The 15,658-nt window shown below is 44.2% G+C and overlaps 1 protein-coding gene across 2 annotated transcripts in view; it reads left to right on the top strand.

Moving 5' to 3' along the window:
• Positions 1-15,658, top strand: part of LOC115180837 (microtubule-associated protein RP/EB family member 3) — a 57,840-nt gene that overhangs the window by 16,689 nt on the left and 25,493 nt on the right. For both annotated transcript variants that reach the window (XM_029742995.1, XM_029742996.1), the window contains exons 2-3: positions 7,008-7,132; positions 7,210-7,355. In XM_029742995.1, the coding sequence (XP_029598855.1) occupies positions 7,012-7,132; positions 7,210-7,355 (267 nt within the window). In that variant the 5' untranslated portion in view covers positions 7,008-7,011. The remainder of the gene's footprint in view (positions 1-7,007; positions 7,133-7,209; positions 7,356-15,658) is intronic.

The raw sequence follows: 15,658 nt of genomic DNA, 5'->3' as shown, positions 1-15,658 counted from the left end.
CTCCCAATCTCGGCCGGGTTGCGTTTTAGTCTGGAATCAAACCAGGGTCTGTTGTGACACCTATAGCACTGAGATGCAGTGCCTTTGACCACTCGGGAGCCCGAATGTACATATCTACCTCAAATATCTACCTCAAATACCTTATTATTACCTATCCTGATACCTAGTCACTTTACCCTGCCTTCATGTACATATCTACCTTAAATACCTTATTATTATCTATCCTGATACCTAGTCACTGTACCCTGCCTTCATGTACATATCTACCTCAAATACCTTATTATTATCTATCCTGATGCCTAGTCTCACTTTACCCTGCCTTCATATACATATCTACCTCAAATACCTTATTATTATTATTATTATTATTATCTATCCTGATGCCTAGTCACTTTACCCTGCCTTCATGTACATATCTCAAATACCTATTATTATTATCTATTCTGATGCCTAGTCACTTTACCCTGCCTTCATGTACATACAGTGCATTTGGAAAGTATTCAGACCCCTTGACTTTTTCCACATTTTGTTACATTACATCCTTATTCTAAAATGTATTAAATAGTCTTTTTTTTTCATCAATCTACACACAGTACCCTATAATGACAAATAAAAAACAGGTTTTAAGACAATTTTGTATTTTTTCTTTTGCAAAAATATCAAATTTACATTAGTATTCAGACCCTTTACTCAGTACTTTGTTAGAGCACCTTTGCCAGCGATTACAGCCTCAAGTCTTCTTGGGTATGACGCTACAAGCTTGGCACACCTGTATTTGGGGAGTTTCTCCCATTCTTCTCTGCAGATCCTCTCAAGCTCTGTCAGATTGGACGAGGAGTGTCGCTGCACAGCTATTTTCAGGTCTCTCCAGAGATGTTGAACTCCAGGCTCTGGCTAGGCTACTCAAGGACATTCAAAGACTTGTCCCAAAGCCACTCATGCGTTGTCTTGGCTGTGTGCTTAGGGTCGTTGTCCTGTTGGAAGGTGAACCTTCGCCCCAGTCTGAGGTCCTGAGTGCTCTGGAGCAGGTTTTCATCAAGGATCTCTCTGTACTTTGCTCCATTCATCTTTCCCTCCATCTTGACTAGTCTCCCAGTCCCTGCCGCTGAAAAATGTCCCCACAGTATGATGCTGCCACCACCGTGCTTCACCATTTGGATGGTGCCAGGTTTCCTCCAGACGTGACGTTTGGCATTCAGGCCCAAGATTTTAATCTTGGTTTCATCAGACCAGATATTCTTGTTTCCTAAGTCTGAAAGTCCTTTAGATGCCTTTTTGCAAACTCCAAGCAGGCTGTCATGTGCCTTTTTCTGAGGAGTGGCTTCCGTCTGGCTACTTTACCGTAAGGGTGTGATTGGTGGAGTGCTGCAGAGATGGTTGTCCTTCTGGAAGGTTCTCCCATGTCCACAGAGGAACTCTGGAGCTCTGTCAGAGTGACCATTGGGTTCTTGGTCACCTCCCTGACCAAGGCCCTTCTCCCCCGATTGCTCAGTTTGGCCAGGTGACCAGCTCTAGGAAGAGTCTTGGTTTTTCCAAACTTCGTCCATTTAAGAATGATGGAGGCCATTGTGTTCTTGGGGACCTTCAATGCTGCAGAAATTTTTAGGTACCCTTCCCCAGATCTGTGACTCGACACAATGCTGTCTCAGAGCTCTACTGACAATTCCTTTGACCTTATGGCTTGGTTTTTGCTCTGACATGCACTGTCAACTGTGAGACCTAATATAGACAGGTGTGTGCCTTTCCAAATCATGTCCAATCAATTGAATTTACCACAGGTGGAATCCAATCAAGTTGTAGAAACATCTCAAGGATGATCAATGGAAACAGGATGCACCTGAGCTCAATTTCGAGTCTCATAACAAAGGGTCTGAATACTTATGTAAATAAGTTATTTCTGTTCGTTTTTGTTTATAAATGTGCAAAGATTTCTAAATACCTTTTTTTATTTTTTTTATTAAGGCTGTAACGTAGCAAAATGTTACTATAAATATTTAACTTTTCATGAAATCACAAGTGTAATACATCAAAATAAAGCTTAACTTGTTGTTAATCCAGCCGCCGTGTCAGATTTCAAAAAGGCTTTACGGCGAAAGCAAACCATGTGATTATCTGAGGACAGCGCTCAGCACACAAAACATTACATACAGTTAGTTACCAGCCAAGTAGATTAGTCACGAAAGTCAGAAATAGGAATAAAAATGATCACTTACCTTTGATCTTCATATGGTTGCACTCACAAGACTCCCAGTTACACAATAAATGTTTATTTTGTTCAATAAAGTCCCTCTTTATATCCAAAAACCTCCATTTTGTTGGCGTGTTTTGTTCAGTAATCCAATGGCTCAAATGTGGTCACAACAGGCAGACGAAAATTCCAAATAGTACCGGTAAAGTTAGTATTAACATGTCAAACAATGTTTATAATCAATCCTCAGGTTGTTTATAGCCTAAATAGTCGATAATATTTCAACCAGACAATAGCGTCGTCAATATAAAAGAAAAACAAGAAAGGCGTGCTCTAGGTCACACGCAGGAAACAGCTCTGGGGACATCCCAATATCCACTCTCTCAAAGTTGTCATTCTCCCTCATTTTTCAGAATAAAAGCTTGAAACAATGTCTAAAGACTGTTCACAACTAGTGGAAGCCATAGGGAATGGAATCTGGGTCCTATCCCTTTAAATGGTGGATAGGCTTTCATTGGAAAAACAGACATTTCAAAATCATAACACTTCCTGGATGGATTTTCCTCAGGTTTTCGCCTGCCATTTCAGTTCTGTTATACTCACAGACATTATTTTAACAGTTTTAGAAACTTTGGAGTGTTTTCTATCCAAATCTACTAATTATATGCATATCCTAGCTTCTGGGCCTGAGTAGAAGGCAGTTTACTTTGGGCATGCTTTTCATCCGGAGGTGAAAATAGTGCCCCCTACCCTAGTGAGGTTAACAAACCTGCATATACCACACAACCTTGTCAGAAATAAGAATTGCGAAACTTGTTCAGTGCAATGGTGTATTGATAGGAAGTATCATATGGGGCTTAGCATAAACGACAAAGTAATATTTCAATTAATCATCAACAAATGAATAGTCCTGTCAGAGTTAGCATCTCAATTAGGAAACCTTAGTCCTATTAGAACCTCTGGTTGAGCCTTTATGTCCGTGAATGGAAGTCCAAGTCCAAAGAAAATATTTGTTATCCCCCCCAGAAAATTATCAAAGAAGCCAACAAAAAGGAAACGCCGAAGGAATCCGGATGAAAGTCAATAATCCAACACAAAATATAAAGGTCCAAGTGAAGAGGATGGCTCTCAACTATTCAACTATATTACCACCAAAACATTGGTTTGGGAAACTAAAGAGGCCTAAAATCCCTCTTAGCATACATCAAAAACATGCCTTCCCCCACCATGGACTTGCCGTCGATTGAAGAAGGCCCCTGTGGCTTGGACACGCCCCACACCGCCCCCTTACCTGCAACCTTAAAGACTTACTGCATAATAGGTAACTATCTTCACAAATAGTGTGTTAGTGTAGTCTTGGCCCAGTATATACCTCAAAACATTATTTTCAATTATTCATTATTTCATTTCTTTTAGGGGCAACGTTTCATTTCATTTTCACGTTATGCTTTTTTGGTAACTCATGTTACAGTATTATGGCCAGGGGATAGAAGCTGTTTTGGAGTCTGTTGAGCCTTGATGCACCGGTACCACCTGCCAGACGGAAGCATGGAGAACAGTCCATGTCTCGGGTAGCTGGAGTCTTTGGCATTTCTTCGGGCCTTTCTCAGACACCTGGCATGTATGTCCTGGATAGCTGGAAGCTCACCCCCAGTGATGCGCTGGGCCGTCCGCACCACCCTCTGTAGGGCCTTCCGGTCGAGGGCGGTGCAGTTGCTATACCAGATGGTAATACAGAAAGTCAGGAGGCTTTTGCTGGTACAGCTGTAAAAGGTTAGAGTCTATGGATTCTTCAATTACATTGAGCTGATTTCTGATGTGCTGTTCCTTCTTTTTCTGTAGTGTATTTCTGTATTGTTTTAGTGATTCACCATAGTGAAAGCGTAGACTCAGGTTTTCTGGGTCTCTATGTTTTTGGTTGGATAGGTTTCTTGATTTCTTTCTTAGCTTTTTTCATTCTTCATCAAACCATTTGTCATTGTTGTTAATCTAATTGTCCAAATGTCAGTCGTGAAGCTAATGGCAGTGACGCCCATAGCTAGTAGCTCATGGATGTGCGTTTCAACAATACTGTGTAACTCCGGTATGGCAACATCAGAAAAATATCGCCTACTTGGTAGTGTGTACCGGAGCCCGAGTTGCTCGACCAGTCGGCGAAAGCCAACATCATGGACCTCATCTACCTCCGTTATAGAGGTATGGACCTCATCTACCTCCGTTATAGAGGTATGGACCTCATCTACCTCCGTTATAGAGGCATGGACCTCATCTACCTCCGTTATAGAGGCATGGACCTCGTCTACCTACGTTGTAGAGGTATGGACCTCGTCTACCTCCGTTATAGAGGCATGGACCTCGTCTACCTACGTTATAGAGGTATGGACCCATTTACTTATTCATTTCTAGCCAGATGTCAAATGTTCCTGTTTTTATTAATTTAATAGAGTGGGTTAGGTCTGCTCTATACCAAATTAGCATACCCCCTGAGTCCCTTCCCTGTTTCACACCTGGTAGTGTGGTGGATGGGACTACCACATCTCTGTAACCTAGAGGACAACCAGTGGGTCCATCTCCTCTATACCACCCACCTAGTAGTGTGGTGGATGGGACTACCAGCTCTCTGTAACCTAGAGGGCAACCAGTGGGTCCATCTCCTCTATACCACCCACCTGGTAGTGTGGTGGATGGGACTACCAGCTCTCTGTAACCTAGAGGACAACCAGTGGGTCCATCTCCTCTATACCACCCACCTGGTAGTGTGGTGGATGGGACTACCAGCTCTCTGTAACCTAGAGGGCAACCAGTGGGTCTGTCTCCTCTATACCACCTGGTAGTGTGGTGGATGGGACTACCAGCTCTCTGTAACCTAGAGGACAACCAGTGGGTCCGTCTCCTCTATACCACCCACCTGGTAGTGTGGTGGATGGGACTACCAGCTCTCTGTAACCTAGAGGACAACCAGTGGGTCCATCTCCTCTATACCACCCACCTGGTAGTGTGGTGGATGGGACTACCAGCTCTCTGTAACCTAGAGGGCAACCAGTGGGTCCGTCTCCTCTATACCACCCACCTGGTAGTGTGGTGGATGGGACTACCAGCTCTCTGTAACCTAGAGGACAACCAGTGGGTCTGTCTCCTCTATACCACCCACCTGGTAGTGTGGTGGATGGGACTACCAGCTCTCTGTAACCTAGAGGACAACCAGTGGGTCCATCTCCTCTATACCACCCACCTGGTAGTGTGGTGGATGGGACTACCAGCTCTCTGTAACCTAGAGGGCAACCAGTGGGTCCATCTCCTCTATACCACCCACCTGGTAGTGTGGTGGATGGGACTACCAGCTCTCTGTAACCTAGAGGGCAACCAGTGGGTCTGTCTCCTCTATACCACCTGGTAGTGTGGTGGATGGGACTACCAGCTCTCTGTAACCTAGAGGACAACCAGTGGGTCCGTCTCCTCTATACCACCCACCTGGTAGTGTGGTGGATGGGACTACCAGCTCTCTGTAACCTAGAGGACAACCAGTGGGTCCATCTCCTCTATACCACCCACCTGGTAGTGTGGTGGATGGGACTACCAGCTCTCTGTAACCTAGAGGGCAACCAGTGGGTCCGTCTCCTCTATACCACCCACCTGGTAGTGTGGTGGATGGGACTACCAGCTCTCTGTAACCTAGAGGACAACCAGTGGGTCTGTCTCCTCTATACCACCCACCTGGTAGTGTGGTGGATGGGACTACCAGCTCTCTGTAACCTAGAGGACAACCAGTGGGTCCATCTCCTCTATACCACCCACCTGGTAGTGTGGTGGATGGGACTACCAGCTCTCTGTAACCTAGAGGGCAACCAGTGGGTCCATCTCCTCTATTCCATGTTTCTTGCAGGATGACAATGTCTGTATTTACAATTGTCTTTAGTGAAGTCCAGTTTCCTGCTCTTTAGGCAAAGGCAGATGACCTCAGACCTTGTATGAGATGAGATAGTAAACTGTCCTGCCATTGTTGGACTCAAGAATTCTCACACAAAGCAAAGCAGTGCGGCACAAACAACAACACAGAGTTACACCTGGGATAAACAAGCGTATAGTCAATAACACAATAGAAAAATAAAAACAAGTCTATATACAGTGTGTGCAAATGGCGTGAGGAGGTAAGGCAATAAATAGTCCTTAGTAGCGAAGTAATTACAATTTAGCAGATTAACACTGGAGTGATAGATGAGCAGATGGTGATGTGCAAGTAGAGATACTGGTGTGCAAAAGTCCCCCTCTCTCTCTCTCTCCACCCCTCTGTCTCTCTCTCTCCACCCCTCGGTCGCTCTCTCGTGTCTCTAAGAGCCTAGTGTGTGTGTGTGTGTGTGTGTGTGTGTGTGTGTGTGTGTGTGCGCGCCCTTAGGTGTTTGTAATTCGATTATGTTTAACCTTGTTCTCAAACATGAACACTGTTTTTGTAAACATGAGATTTAACTTCAAATAATTGTTTTTAACCATTCATGACTAATGATGTAATATAATCTTAAACTCTGTGCCTGCGTGTGCGTGCGTGTGTGCCTGCGTGTGTGTGTGTGCCTGCGTGTGTGTGTGTGTGTGTGTGCCTGCCTGCGTGTGTGTGTGTGTGTGTGTGTGTGCGTGTGTGCCTGCGTGTGTGCCTGCCTGCGTGTGTGTGTGTGCCTGCCTGCCTGCCTGTGTGTGTGTGCCTGCCTGCGTGTGTGTGTGTGCCTGCGTGTGTGTGTGTGTGTGTGTGCCTGCCTGTGTGTGTGTGTGTGCCTGCCTGCCTGCCTGTGTGTGTGTGTGTGCCTGCCTGCGTGTGTGTGTGTTGCAGGGTGATGGCGGTGAATGTATTCTCCATCTCTTCGGCTCTGGAGAACCTGAGTCGTCATGAGATGCTGTCCTGGGTCAACGACTCTCTACAGCTCGCCTACACCAAGATAGAACAGTTGTGTTCAGGTAACACACAAACATTTCAATCATTGAGATTAATGTCATAATGAATATGCTAACTTATAACTGTTGTGTGTTTGTAGGTGCAGTGTATTGTCAGTTCATGGACATGTTGTTCCCTGGCTGTGTCCTGCTGAAGAAGGTGAAGTTCTCAGCTCGGCTGGAACATGAGTTCATCAACAACTTCAAGGTCCTACAGGCCTCCTTCAAGAGAATGGGCGTAGACAAGGTACACCACACACACACACACACACACACACACACACACACACACACACACACACACACACACACACACACACACACACACACACAACAAGCCCTCCTTCAAGAGGATGGGCGTAGACAAGGTTCATCATCAATGAAAGGCCCAGTGCAGTCCAAATTCTGTTTTTCTTTTTTTTGTCTCATCTGGTACAACAGCTGATGAAACTAACACTGCAAATGTTTGAAGCAAAAAAATGTGATCATTGTTATTTCCTGATAGTTTCTGGTTGAAAATACAGTCTACACAGGACCTTCTGATCAGCAGGTTTTACATGGGGGGAGTTTTGGCTTGCCTGGTGACATCATCAGGCGGTATAAGTTAACCTGTTATGGATAGGGGGCAGTATTTTCACGGCCGGATAAAAAACGTACCCGATTTAATCTGATTATTACTCCTGCCCAGAAACTAGAATATGCATATAATTATTAGCTTTGGATAGAAAACACTCCAAAGTTTCTAAAACTGTTTGAATGGTGTCTGTGAGTATAACAGAACTCATTTGGCAGGCCAAAACCTGAGAAGATTCCTTACAGGAAGTGCCCTCTCTGACCATTTCTTGGCCTTCTACACTCTCTTTATTGAAAACTGAGGATCTCTGCTGTAACGTGACACTTCCTACGGCTCCCATAGGCTCTCAGAAGGCAGCAAACCGCTGAATGATGCCTTTGCAGGCCCAGGCTGAAAAACAGTAGCGCATTTTGATAGTAGTCGATCTGAGGACAATGAGACTGAGGCGCATGCACGAGGCGACGCCATGTTTTTATTCTTTCGTCTTTGAATGAAAACAACGACTCCCGGTCGGAATATTATCGCTTTTTTACGAGAAAAATCGCATAAAAATTGATTTTAAACAGCGGTTGACATGCTTCGAAGTACGGTAATGGAATATTTAGAATTTTTTTGTCACGAAACGCGTCGGGCGCGTAACCCTTCGTCACCCTTGGATAGTGTCTTGAACGCACAACAAAACGGCGCTATTTGGATATAACTATGGATTATTTGGAACCAAACCAACATTTTTTATTGAAGTAGAAGTCCCGGGAGTGCATTCTGACGAAGAACAGCAAAGGTAATCCAATTTTTCTTATAGTAAATCTGAGTTTGGTGAGGGTCAAACTTGGTGGGTGTCTAAATAGCTAGCCCTGTGATGCCGGGCTATCTACTTAGAATATTGCAAAATGTGCTTTCACCGAAAAGCTATTTTAAAATCGGACATATCGAGTGCATAGAGGAGTTCTGTATCTATAATTCTTAAAATAATTGTTATGCTTTTTATGAACGTTTATCGTGAGTAATTTAGTAACTTGTTAGTAAATTCGCCGGAAGTTTGCGGGGGGTATGCTAGTTCTGAACGTCACATGCTAAAGTAAAAAGCTGTTTTTTGATATAAATATGAACTTGATTGAACAAAACATGCATGTATTGTATAACATAATGTCCTAGGTGTGTCATCTGATGAAGATCATCAAAGGTTAGTGCTGCATTTAGCTGTGTTCTGGGTTTTTGTGACATTATATGCTAGCTTGATAAATGGGTGTCTGATTATTTCTGGCTGGGTACTCTGCTGACATAATCTAATGTTTTGCTTTCGTTGTAAAGCCTTTTTGAAATCGGACAGTGTGGTTAGATTAACGAGACTCTTGTCTTTAAAATGCTGTAAAATAGTCATATGTTTGAGAAATTGAAGTAATAGCATTTCTAAGGTATTTGAATATCGCGCCACAGAATTCAACTGGCTGTTACGTAGGTGGGACGATTTGGTGCCACCTGCCCTAGAGAGGTTAATACAACCACATTGTCCGATTTCAAAAAGGCTTTACGGCGAAAGCATAAAGTTAGATTATGTTAGGACAGTTCCAACACAAGAAAAAACACACAGCCATTTTCCTAGCAAGGACAGGCGACACAAAAACCACAAAACCAGCTAAAATTATGCACTAACCTTTGACGATCTTCATCAGATGACACTCCTAGGACATCATGTTACACAATACATGCATTTTTTTGTTCGATCAAGTTGATATTTATATCCAAAAACAGCATTTTTCGTTGGCGCGTGATGTTCAGAAAATATTTTTCCTCCAATACCTTCGGTGAATTAGCACTACAATTTACAAAAATACTCATCATAAATGTTGATAAAATATTAAACTGTTATTCAAAGAATTATAGATGAACATCTCCTTTATGCAACCGCTGTGACAGATTTCAAAAAAGCTTCACGGGGAAAGCACACTTTGCAATAATCTGAGTACTGCGCTCAGAAAAAGACATCAAGCAATACAGATACCCGCCATTTTGGAGTCATCTAAAATCATAAATAGCATTAGAAATATTCACTTACCTTTGATGATCTTCATCAGAAGGCACTTCCAGGAATTCCAGGTCCACAATAAATGTTGTTTTGTTCGATAAAGTCCATAATTTATGTCCAAATACCTCCTTGTTGTTTGCTTGTTCAGTAAGCTACTCCAAGTGTAGGAAGCGCGGCCAAAATGTCACGACAAAAAGTAAAAAAAAGTTATATTTACGTTCGTTCAAACATGTCAAACGTTGTATAGCATCAATCTTTAGGGCCTTTTTAACTTAGAACTTCAATAATATTCCAACCGGACGATTCCAATGTCTTGAAAAACGTTTTGGAACACAGCTGCCTCATCACGTGGATGCACGCCAATGAACTCGTGCTTTCCTGAGTCAACAACTTCCAACTTCCTTTGTTCGCTCTCTGTTCACCATAGACGCCTCAAACAACTTTCTAAAGACTGTTGACATCTAGTGGAAGCCTTAGGAAGTGCAAAATGAACCCTAAGTCACTGTGTGTTAGATAGGCAATGACTTGAATAGACTACAAGAACCAGATTTCCCACTTCCTGGTTGGATTTTTCTCAGGTTTTTGCCTGCCATATGAATTCTGTTAAACTCACAGACATCATTCAAACAGTTTTAGAAACTTCAGAGTGTTTTCTATCCAAATCTACTAATAATATGCATATTCTAGTTCCTGGGCCCGAGTAGTAGGCCGTTTAATTTGGGTACGTTTTTCATCCGGCCGTGAAAATACTGCCCCCTACCCAAGAGAGGTTAATAGACCAATAACAAAGAATTCCAAACCTCTCTGGGCGAGTTCATTTTGCAGTCTGCACATATTAGACCATTCCATTAATACTTAAGTAAACCCCACCTGGTACACCGGGCCATGCAAAAGGACCAATAACAGCTAGTTTTCAGGTTACATATCCCTCCAATTACACCTCTCACTCAGACCACTCCCACACAGTCCTCGCTAAATTCATGACTCAAATTCTCAATTCTTTTTTGTAGCTTTTTGACAATATTAATGGAAAACTATTAGTCCTACTGTTAACACTGTACTCGCTAAGTCTAGAGGTTCTAGGCTTGTCTAAGTGTTCTGTAACCTGACTTTGTGTGTAGACGGGAGAAGCAAGCCTATATGTCCAGGTGTTGACTGCATGTACCCAGGAGACACCTTACCTTGACCAGGTGTTGACTGCATGTACCCAGGAGACACCTTACCTTGACCAGGTGTTGACTGCATGTACCCAGGAGACACGTTAACTTGACCAGGTGTTGACTGCATGTACCCAGGAGACACCTTACCTTGACCAGGTGTTGACTGCATGTACCCAGGAGACACCTTAACTTGTCCAGGTGTTGACTGCATGTACCCAGGAGATACCTTACATTTAACTTGACCAGGGCCAGCTCTGTCTCTCTTGACATCTCGGTCGGCCAGTCCAAGCGGATTATGGATTGTTCAAAATGGTGTCCAACATAAATAAATAGAAAAGGGAACTACAAACCGGCTTGCCTAAAATGTGCCCTGGACACCTTATGTGATTGAATCGCCCCCCATTTATCTTCAGAGTTTGTACTGTTAGGTGACCTAAACTGGGATATGCTTAACACCAAAGCCGACCTACAATCTAAAATAGATGCCCTCAATCTCACACAAATTATCATGGAACCTACCAGGTACAACCCTAAATCACCTTCTTAAATAAGCATGCCCCATTCAAAAAATGTAGAACTAAGAACAGATATAGCCCTTGGTTCGCTCCAGACCTGACTACCCTAGACAATCTGGACCCTCTCTTTCTAAAATTATCTGCCGAAATTGTTGCAACCCCTATTACTGGCCTGTTCAACCTCTCTTTCGTATCGTCTGAGATCCCTAAAGATTGGAAAGCTGCCGCGGTCATCCCCGTCTTCAAAGGGGAGACACTCTAGACCCAAACTGTTACAGACCTATATCCATCCTGCCCTGCCTTTTTAAAATCTTCGAAAACAGATCACCGACCATTTCGAATCCCACCGTACCTTCTCCGCTATGCAGTCTGGTTTCCGAGCTGACCATGGGTGCACCTCAGCCACGCTCAAGGTCCTAAACGATATCATAACCGCCATCGATAAAAGACAATACTGTGCAGCCGTATTCATTGACCTGGCCAAGGCTTTCGACTCTGTCAATCACCGCATTCTTATCGACAGACTCAATAGCCTTGGTTTCTCAAATGATTGCCTCGCCTGGTACACCAACTACTTCTCTGATAGAGTTCAGTGTGTCAAATCGGAGGGCCTGTTGTCTGGACCTCTGGCAGTCTCTATGGGGGTTCCACAGGGTTCAATTCTCGGGCCGACTCTTTTCTCTGTATACATCAATGATGTCATCAATGATGTACGCAGACGACACCATTCTGTATACTTCTGGCCCTTCTTTAGACACTGTGTTAACAAACCTCCAGATGAGCTTCAATGCCATACAACTCTCCTTCCGTGGCCTCCAACTGCTCATAAATGCAAGTAAAACTAAATGCATGCTCTTCAACCGATCGCTGCCCGCACCCTCCCGTTCGACTAGCATCACTACTCTGGACGGTTTTGACTTAGAATATGTGGAAAACTACAAATACCTAGGTGTCTGGCTAGACTGTAAACTCTCCTTCCAGACTCACATCAAGCATCTCCAATCCAAATCTGAATTGAGAATCGGCTTCCTATTTCGCAACAAAGCATACTTCATCATGCTGCCAAACATACCCTTGTAAAACTGACTATCCTACCGATCCTTGACTTCGGCGATGTCATTTACAAAATAGCCTCCAACACTCTACTCAGCAAATTGGATGCAGTCTATCACAGTGCCATCCGTATTGTCACCAAAGCCCCATATACTACCCACCACTGTGACCTGTATGCTCTCGTTGGCTGGCCCTCGTCAAACCCACTGGCTCCAGGTCATATATAAGCCTTTGCTAGGTAAAGCCCACGCCTTATCTCAGCTCACTGGTCACCACTGCAACACCCACCCATAGCAGGCGCTCCAGCAGGTATATTTCACTGGTCATCCCCAAAGCCAACACCTCCTCTACTTTTCCTTACAGTTCTCTGCTGCCAATGACTGGAACGAATTACAAAAATCACTGAAGCTGGAGACTCATATCTTCCTCACTACCTTTCAGCATCGGCTGTGAGAGCAGCTCACAGATCACTGCACCTGTACATAGCCCATCTGTAAATAGCCCACCCAACTACCTCATCCCCATATTGTTATTTATTTTTTTGCTCCTTTGCACCCCAGTATCTTTACTTGAACATTAATCTTCAGCACATCTATCACTCCAGTGTTTAATTGCTATTTTGTAATTACTTCACCACCATGGCCTATTTATTGCCTTACCTCCCTAATCTTACTTCATTTGCACTCACTGTATATAGACTTTTCTATTGTGTTATTGACTGTACGTTTGTTTATTCCATGTGTAACTCTGTGTTGTTTCTGTCACACTGCTTTGCTTTATCTTGGCCAGGTTGCAGTTGTAAATGAGAACTTGTTCTCAACTAGCCTACCTGGTTAAATAAAGGTGAAAAAAAAAAAAAACAAAGCTTCAAACTCAAACCAAAGGCCTCATGGCCACCAAACCAACCAGCAGCCTCAGCTCTCTCCAAGCTGTAACTGATGACCCCCTTAATTGGCAGCACCTGTCATTGTCAAGGCTCGGCGGCAGCCTGTCCCTGTCCTTATCAAGGCTCGGCGGCACCCTGTCCTTGTCAAGGCTCGGCGGCACCCTGTCCTTGTCAAGGCTCGGCGGCACCCTGTCCTTGTCAAGGCTCGGCGGCACCCTGTCCTTGTCAAGGCTCGGCGGCACCCTGTCCTTGTCAAGGCTCGGCTGCACCCTGTCCTTGTCAAGGCTCGGCGGCACCCTGTCCTTGTCAAGGCTCGGCGGCACCCTGTCCTTGTCAAGGCTCGGCGGCACCCTGTCCTTGTCAAACCTGAAATATCACATTTACATAAGTATTCAGCCCTTTTACTCGGTACTTTGTTGCAGCACCTTTGGCAGCGATTACAGCCTTGAGTCTTCTTGGGTATGATGCTACAAGCTTGGCACACCTGTATTTGGGGAGTTTCTACCATTCTTCTCTGCAGATGCTCTCAAGCTCTCTCAGGTTTGATGGGGAGCGTCGCTGCACAGCTATTTTCAGATCTCTCCAGAGATGTTCGATAGGGTTGAAGTCCGGGCTCTGGCTGGGCCACTCAAGGACATTCAGAGACTTGTCCCGAAGCCACTCCCGCGTTGTCTTGGCTGTGTGCTTAGGGTCGTTGTCCTGTTGGAAGGTGAACCTTTGTCTCGTGAGCACTCTGGAGCAGGTTTTCATCAAGGATGTCTCTGTATTTTGCTCCGTTCAGCTTTCCCTCGATCCTGACTAGTCTCCCAGTCCCTGCCGCTGAAAAACATCCTCACAGCATGATGCTGCCACCACCATGCTTCACTGTAGAGATGGTGCCAGGTTTCCTCCAGACGTGATGCTTCGCGCTCAGTCCAAAGAGTTTAGTCTTGGTTTCATCAGACCAGAAGAAATGTTTTGGTACTCTTCCCCAGATCTTTGCCTCGACACAATCCTGTCTCTGAGCTCTACGGACAATTCCTTTGACTTAATGGCTTGGTTTTTACTCTGACACACCTGTCAACTGTGGGACCTTATATAGACAGGTGTGTGCCTTTCCAAATCATGTCCAATCAATTGAATTTATCACAAGTGCACTCCAATCAAGTTGTAGAAACATCTCAAGGATGATCAATGGAAACAGGATGCACCTGAGTTCAGTTTCCAGTCTCATAGCAAAGGGTCTGATTATGTAAATAAGGTATCTGTTTTTTATGTTTGATAAATTATGGGTCTGAATACTTTGACTGTACACCATATACAGTGAGGGAAAAAAGTATTTGATCCCCTGCTGATTTTGTACGCTTGCCCACTGACAAATTATCAGTCAATCATTTTAATGGTAGGTTTATTTGAACAGTGAGAGACAGAATAACAACCAAAAAATCCAGAAAAACGCATGTAAAAAATGTATCAATTGATTTGCATTTTAATGAGGGAAATAAGTATTTGACCCCTTCTCAATCAGAAAGATTTCTGGCTCCCAGGTTTATTTTATATAGGTAACGAGCGTTGATTAGGAGCACACTCTTAAAGGGAGTGCTCCTAATCTCAATTTGTTACCTGTATAAAAGACACCTGTCCACAGAAGCAATCAATCAATCAGATTCCAAACTCTCCACCATGGCCAAGACCAAAGAGCTCTCCAAGGATGTCAGGAACAACATTGTAGACCTACACAAGGCTGGAATGGGCTACAAGACCATCGCCAAGCAGCTTGGTGAGAAGGTGACAACAGTTGGTGCGATTATTCGCAAATGGAAGAAACACAAAATAACTGTCAATCTCCCTCGGCCTGGGGCTCCATGCAAGATCTCACCTTGTGGAGTTGCAATGATCATGAGAACGGTGAGGAATCAGCCCAGAACTACACGGGAGGATCTTGTCAATGATCTCAAGGCAGCTGGGACCATAGTCACCAAGAAAACAATTGGTAGCACACTACGCCATGAAGGACTAAAATCCTGCAGCGCCCGCAAGGTCCCCCTGCTCAAGAAAGCACATATACATGCCCGTCTGAAGTTTGCCAATGAACATTGAATGATTCAGAGGACAACTGGGTGAAAGTGTTGTTGTCAGATGAGACCAAAATGGAGCTCTTTGGCATCAACTCAACTCGCCGTGTTTGGAGGAGGAGGAATGCTGCCTATGACCCCAAGAACATAATCCCCACCGTCAAACATGGAGGTGTAAACATTATGCTTTGGGGGTGTTTTTCTGCTAAGGGGACAGGACAACTTCACCGCATCAAAGGGACGATGGACGGGGCCATGTACCGTCAAATCTTGGGTGAGAAC

Source organism: Salmo trutta, unplaced genomic scaffold, assembly GCF_901001165.1.
Source record: "Salmo trutta unplaced genomic scaffold, fSalTru1.1, whole genome shotgun sequence".
NCBI lineage: Eukaryota > Metazoa > Chordata > Actinopteri > Salmoniformes > Salmonidae > Salmo > Salmo trutta.
The sequence above is the reverse complement of the archived record's forward strand: the minus strand, read 5'-3'. Positions and strand labels throughout refer to the sequence as shown.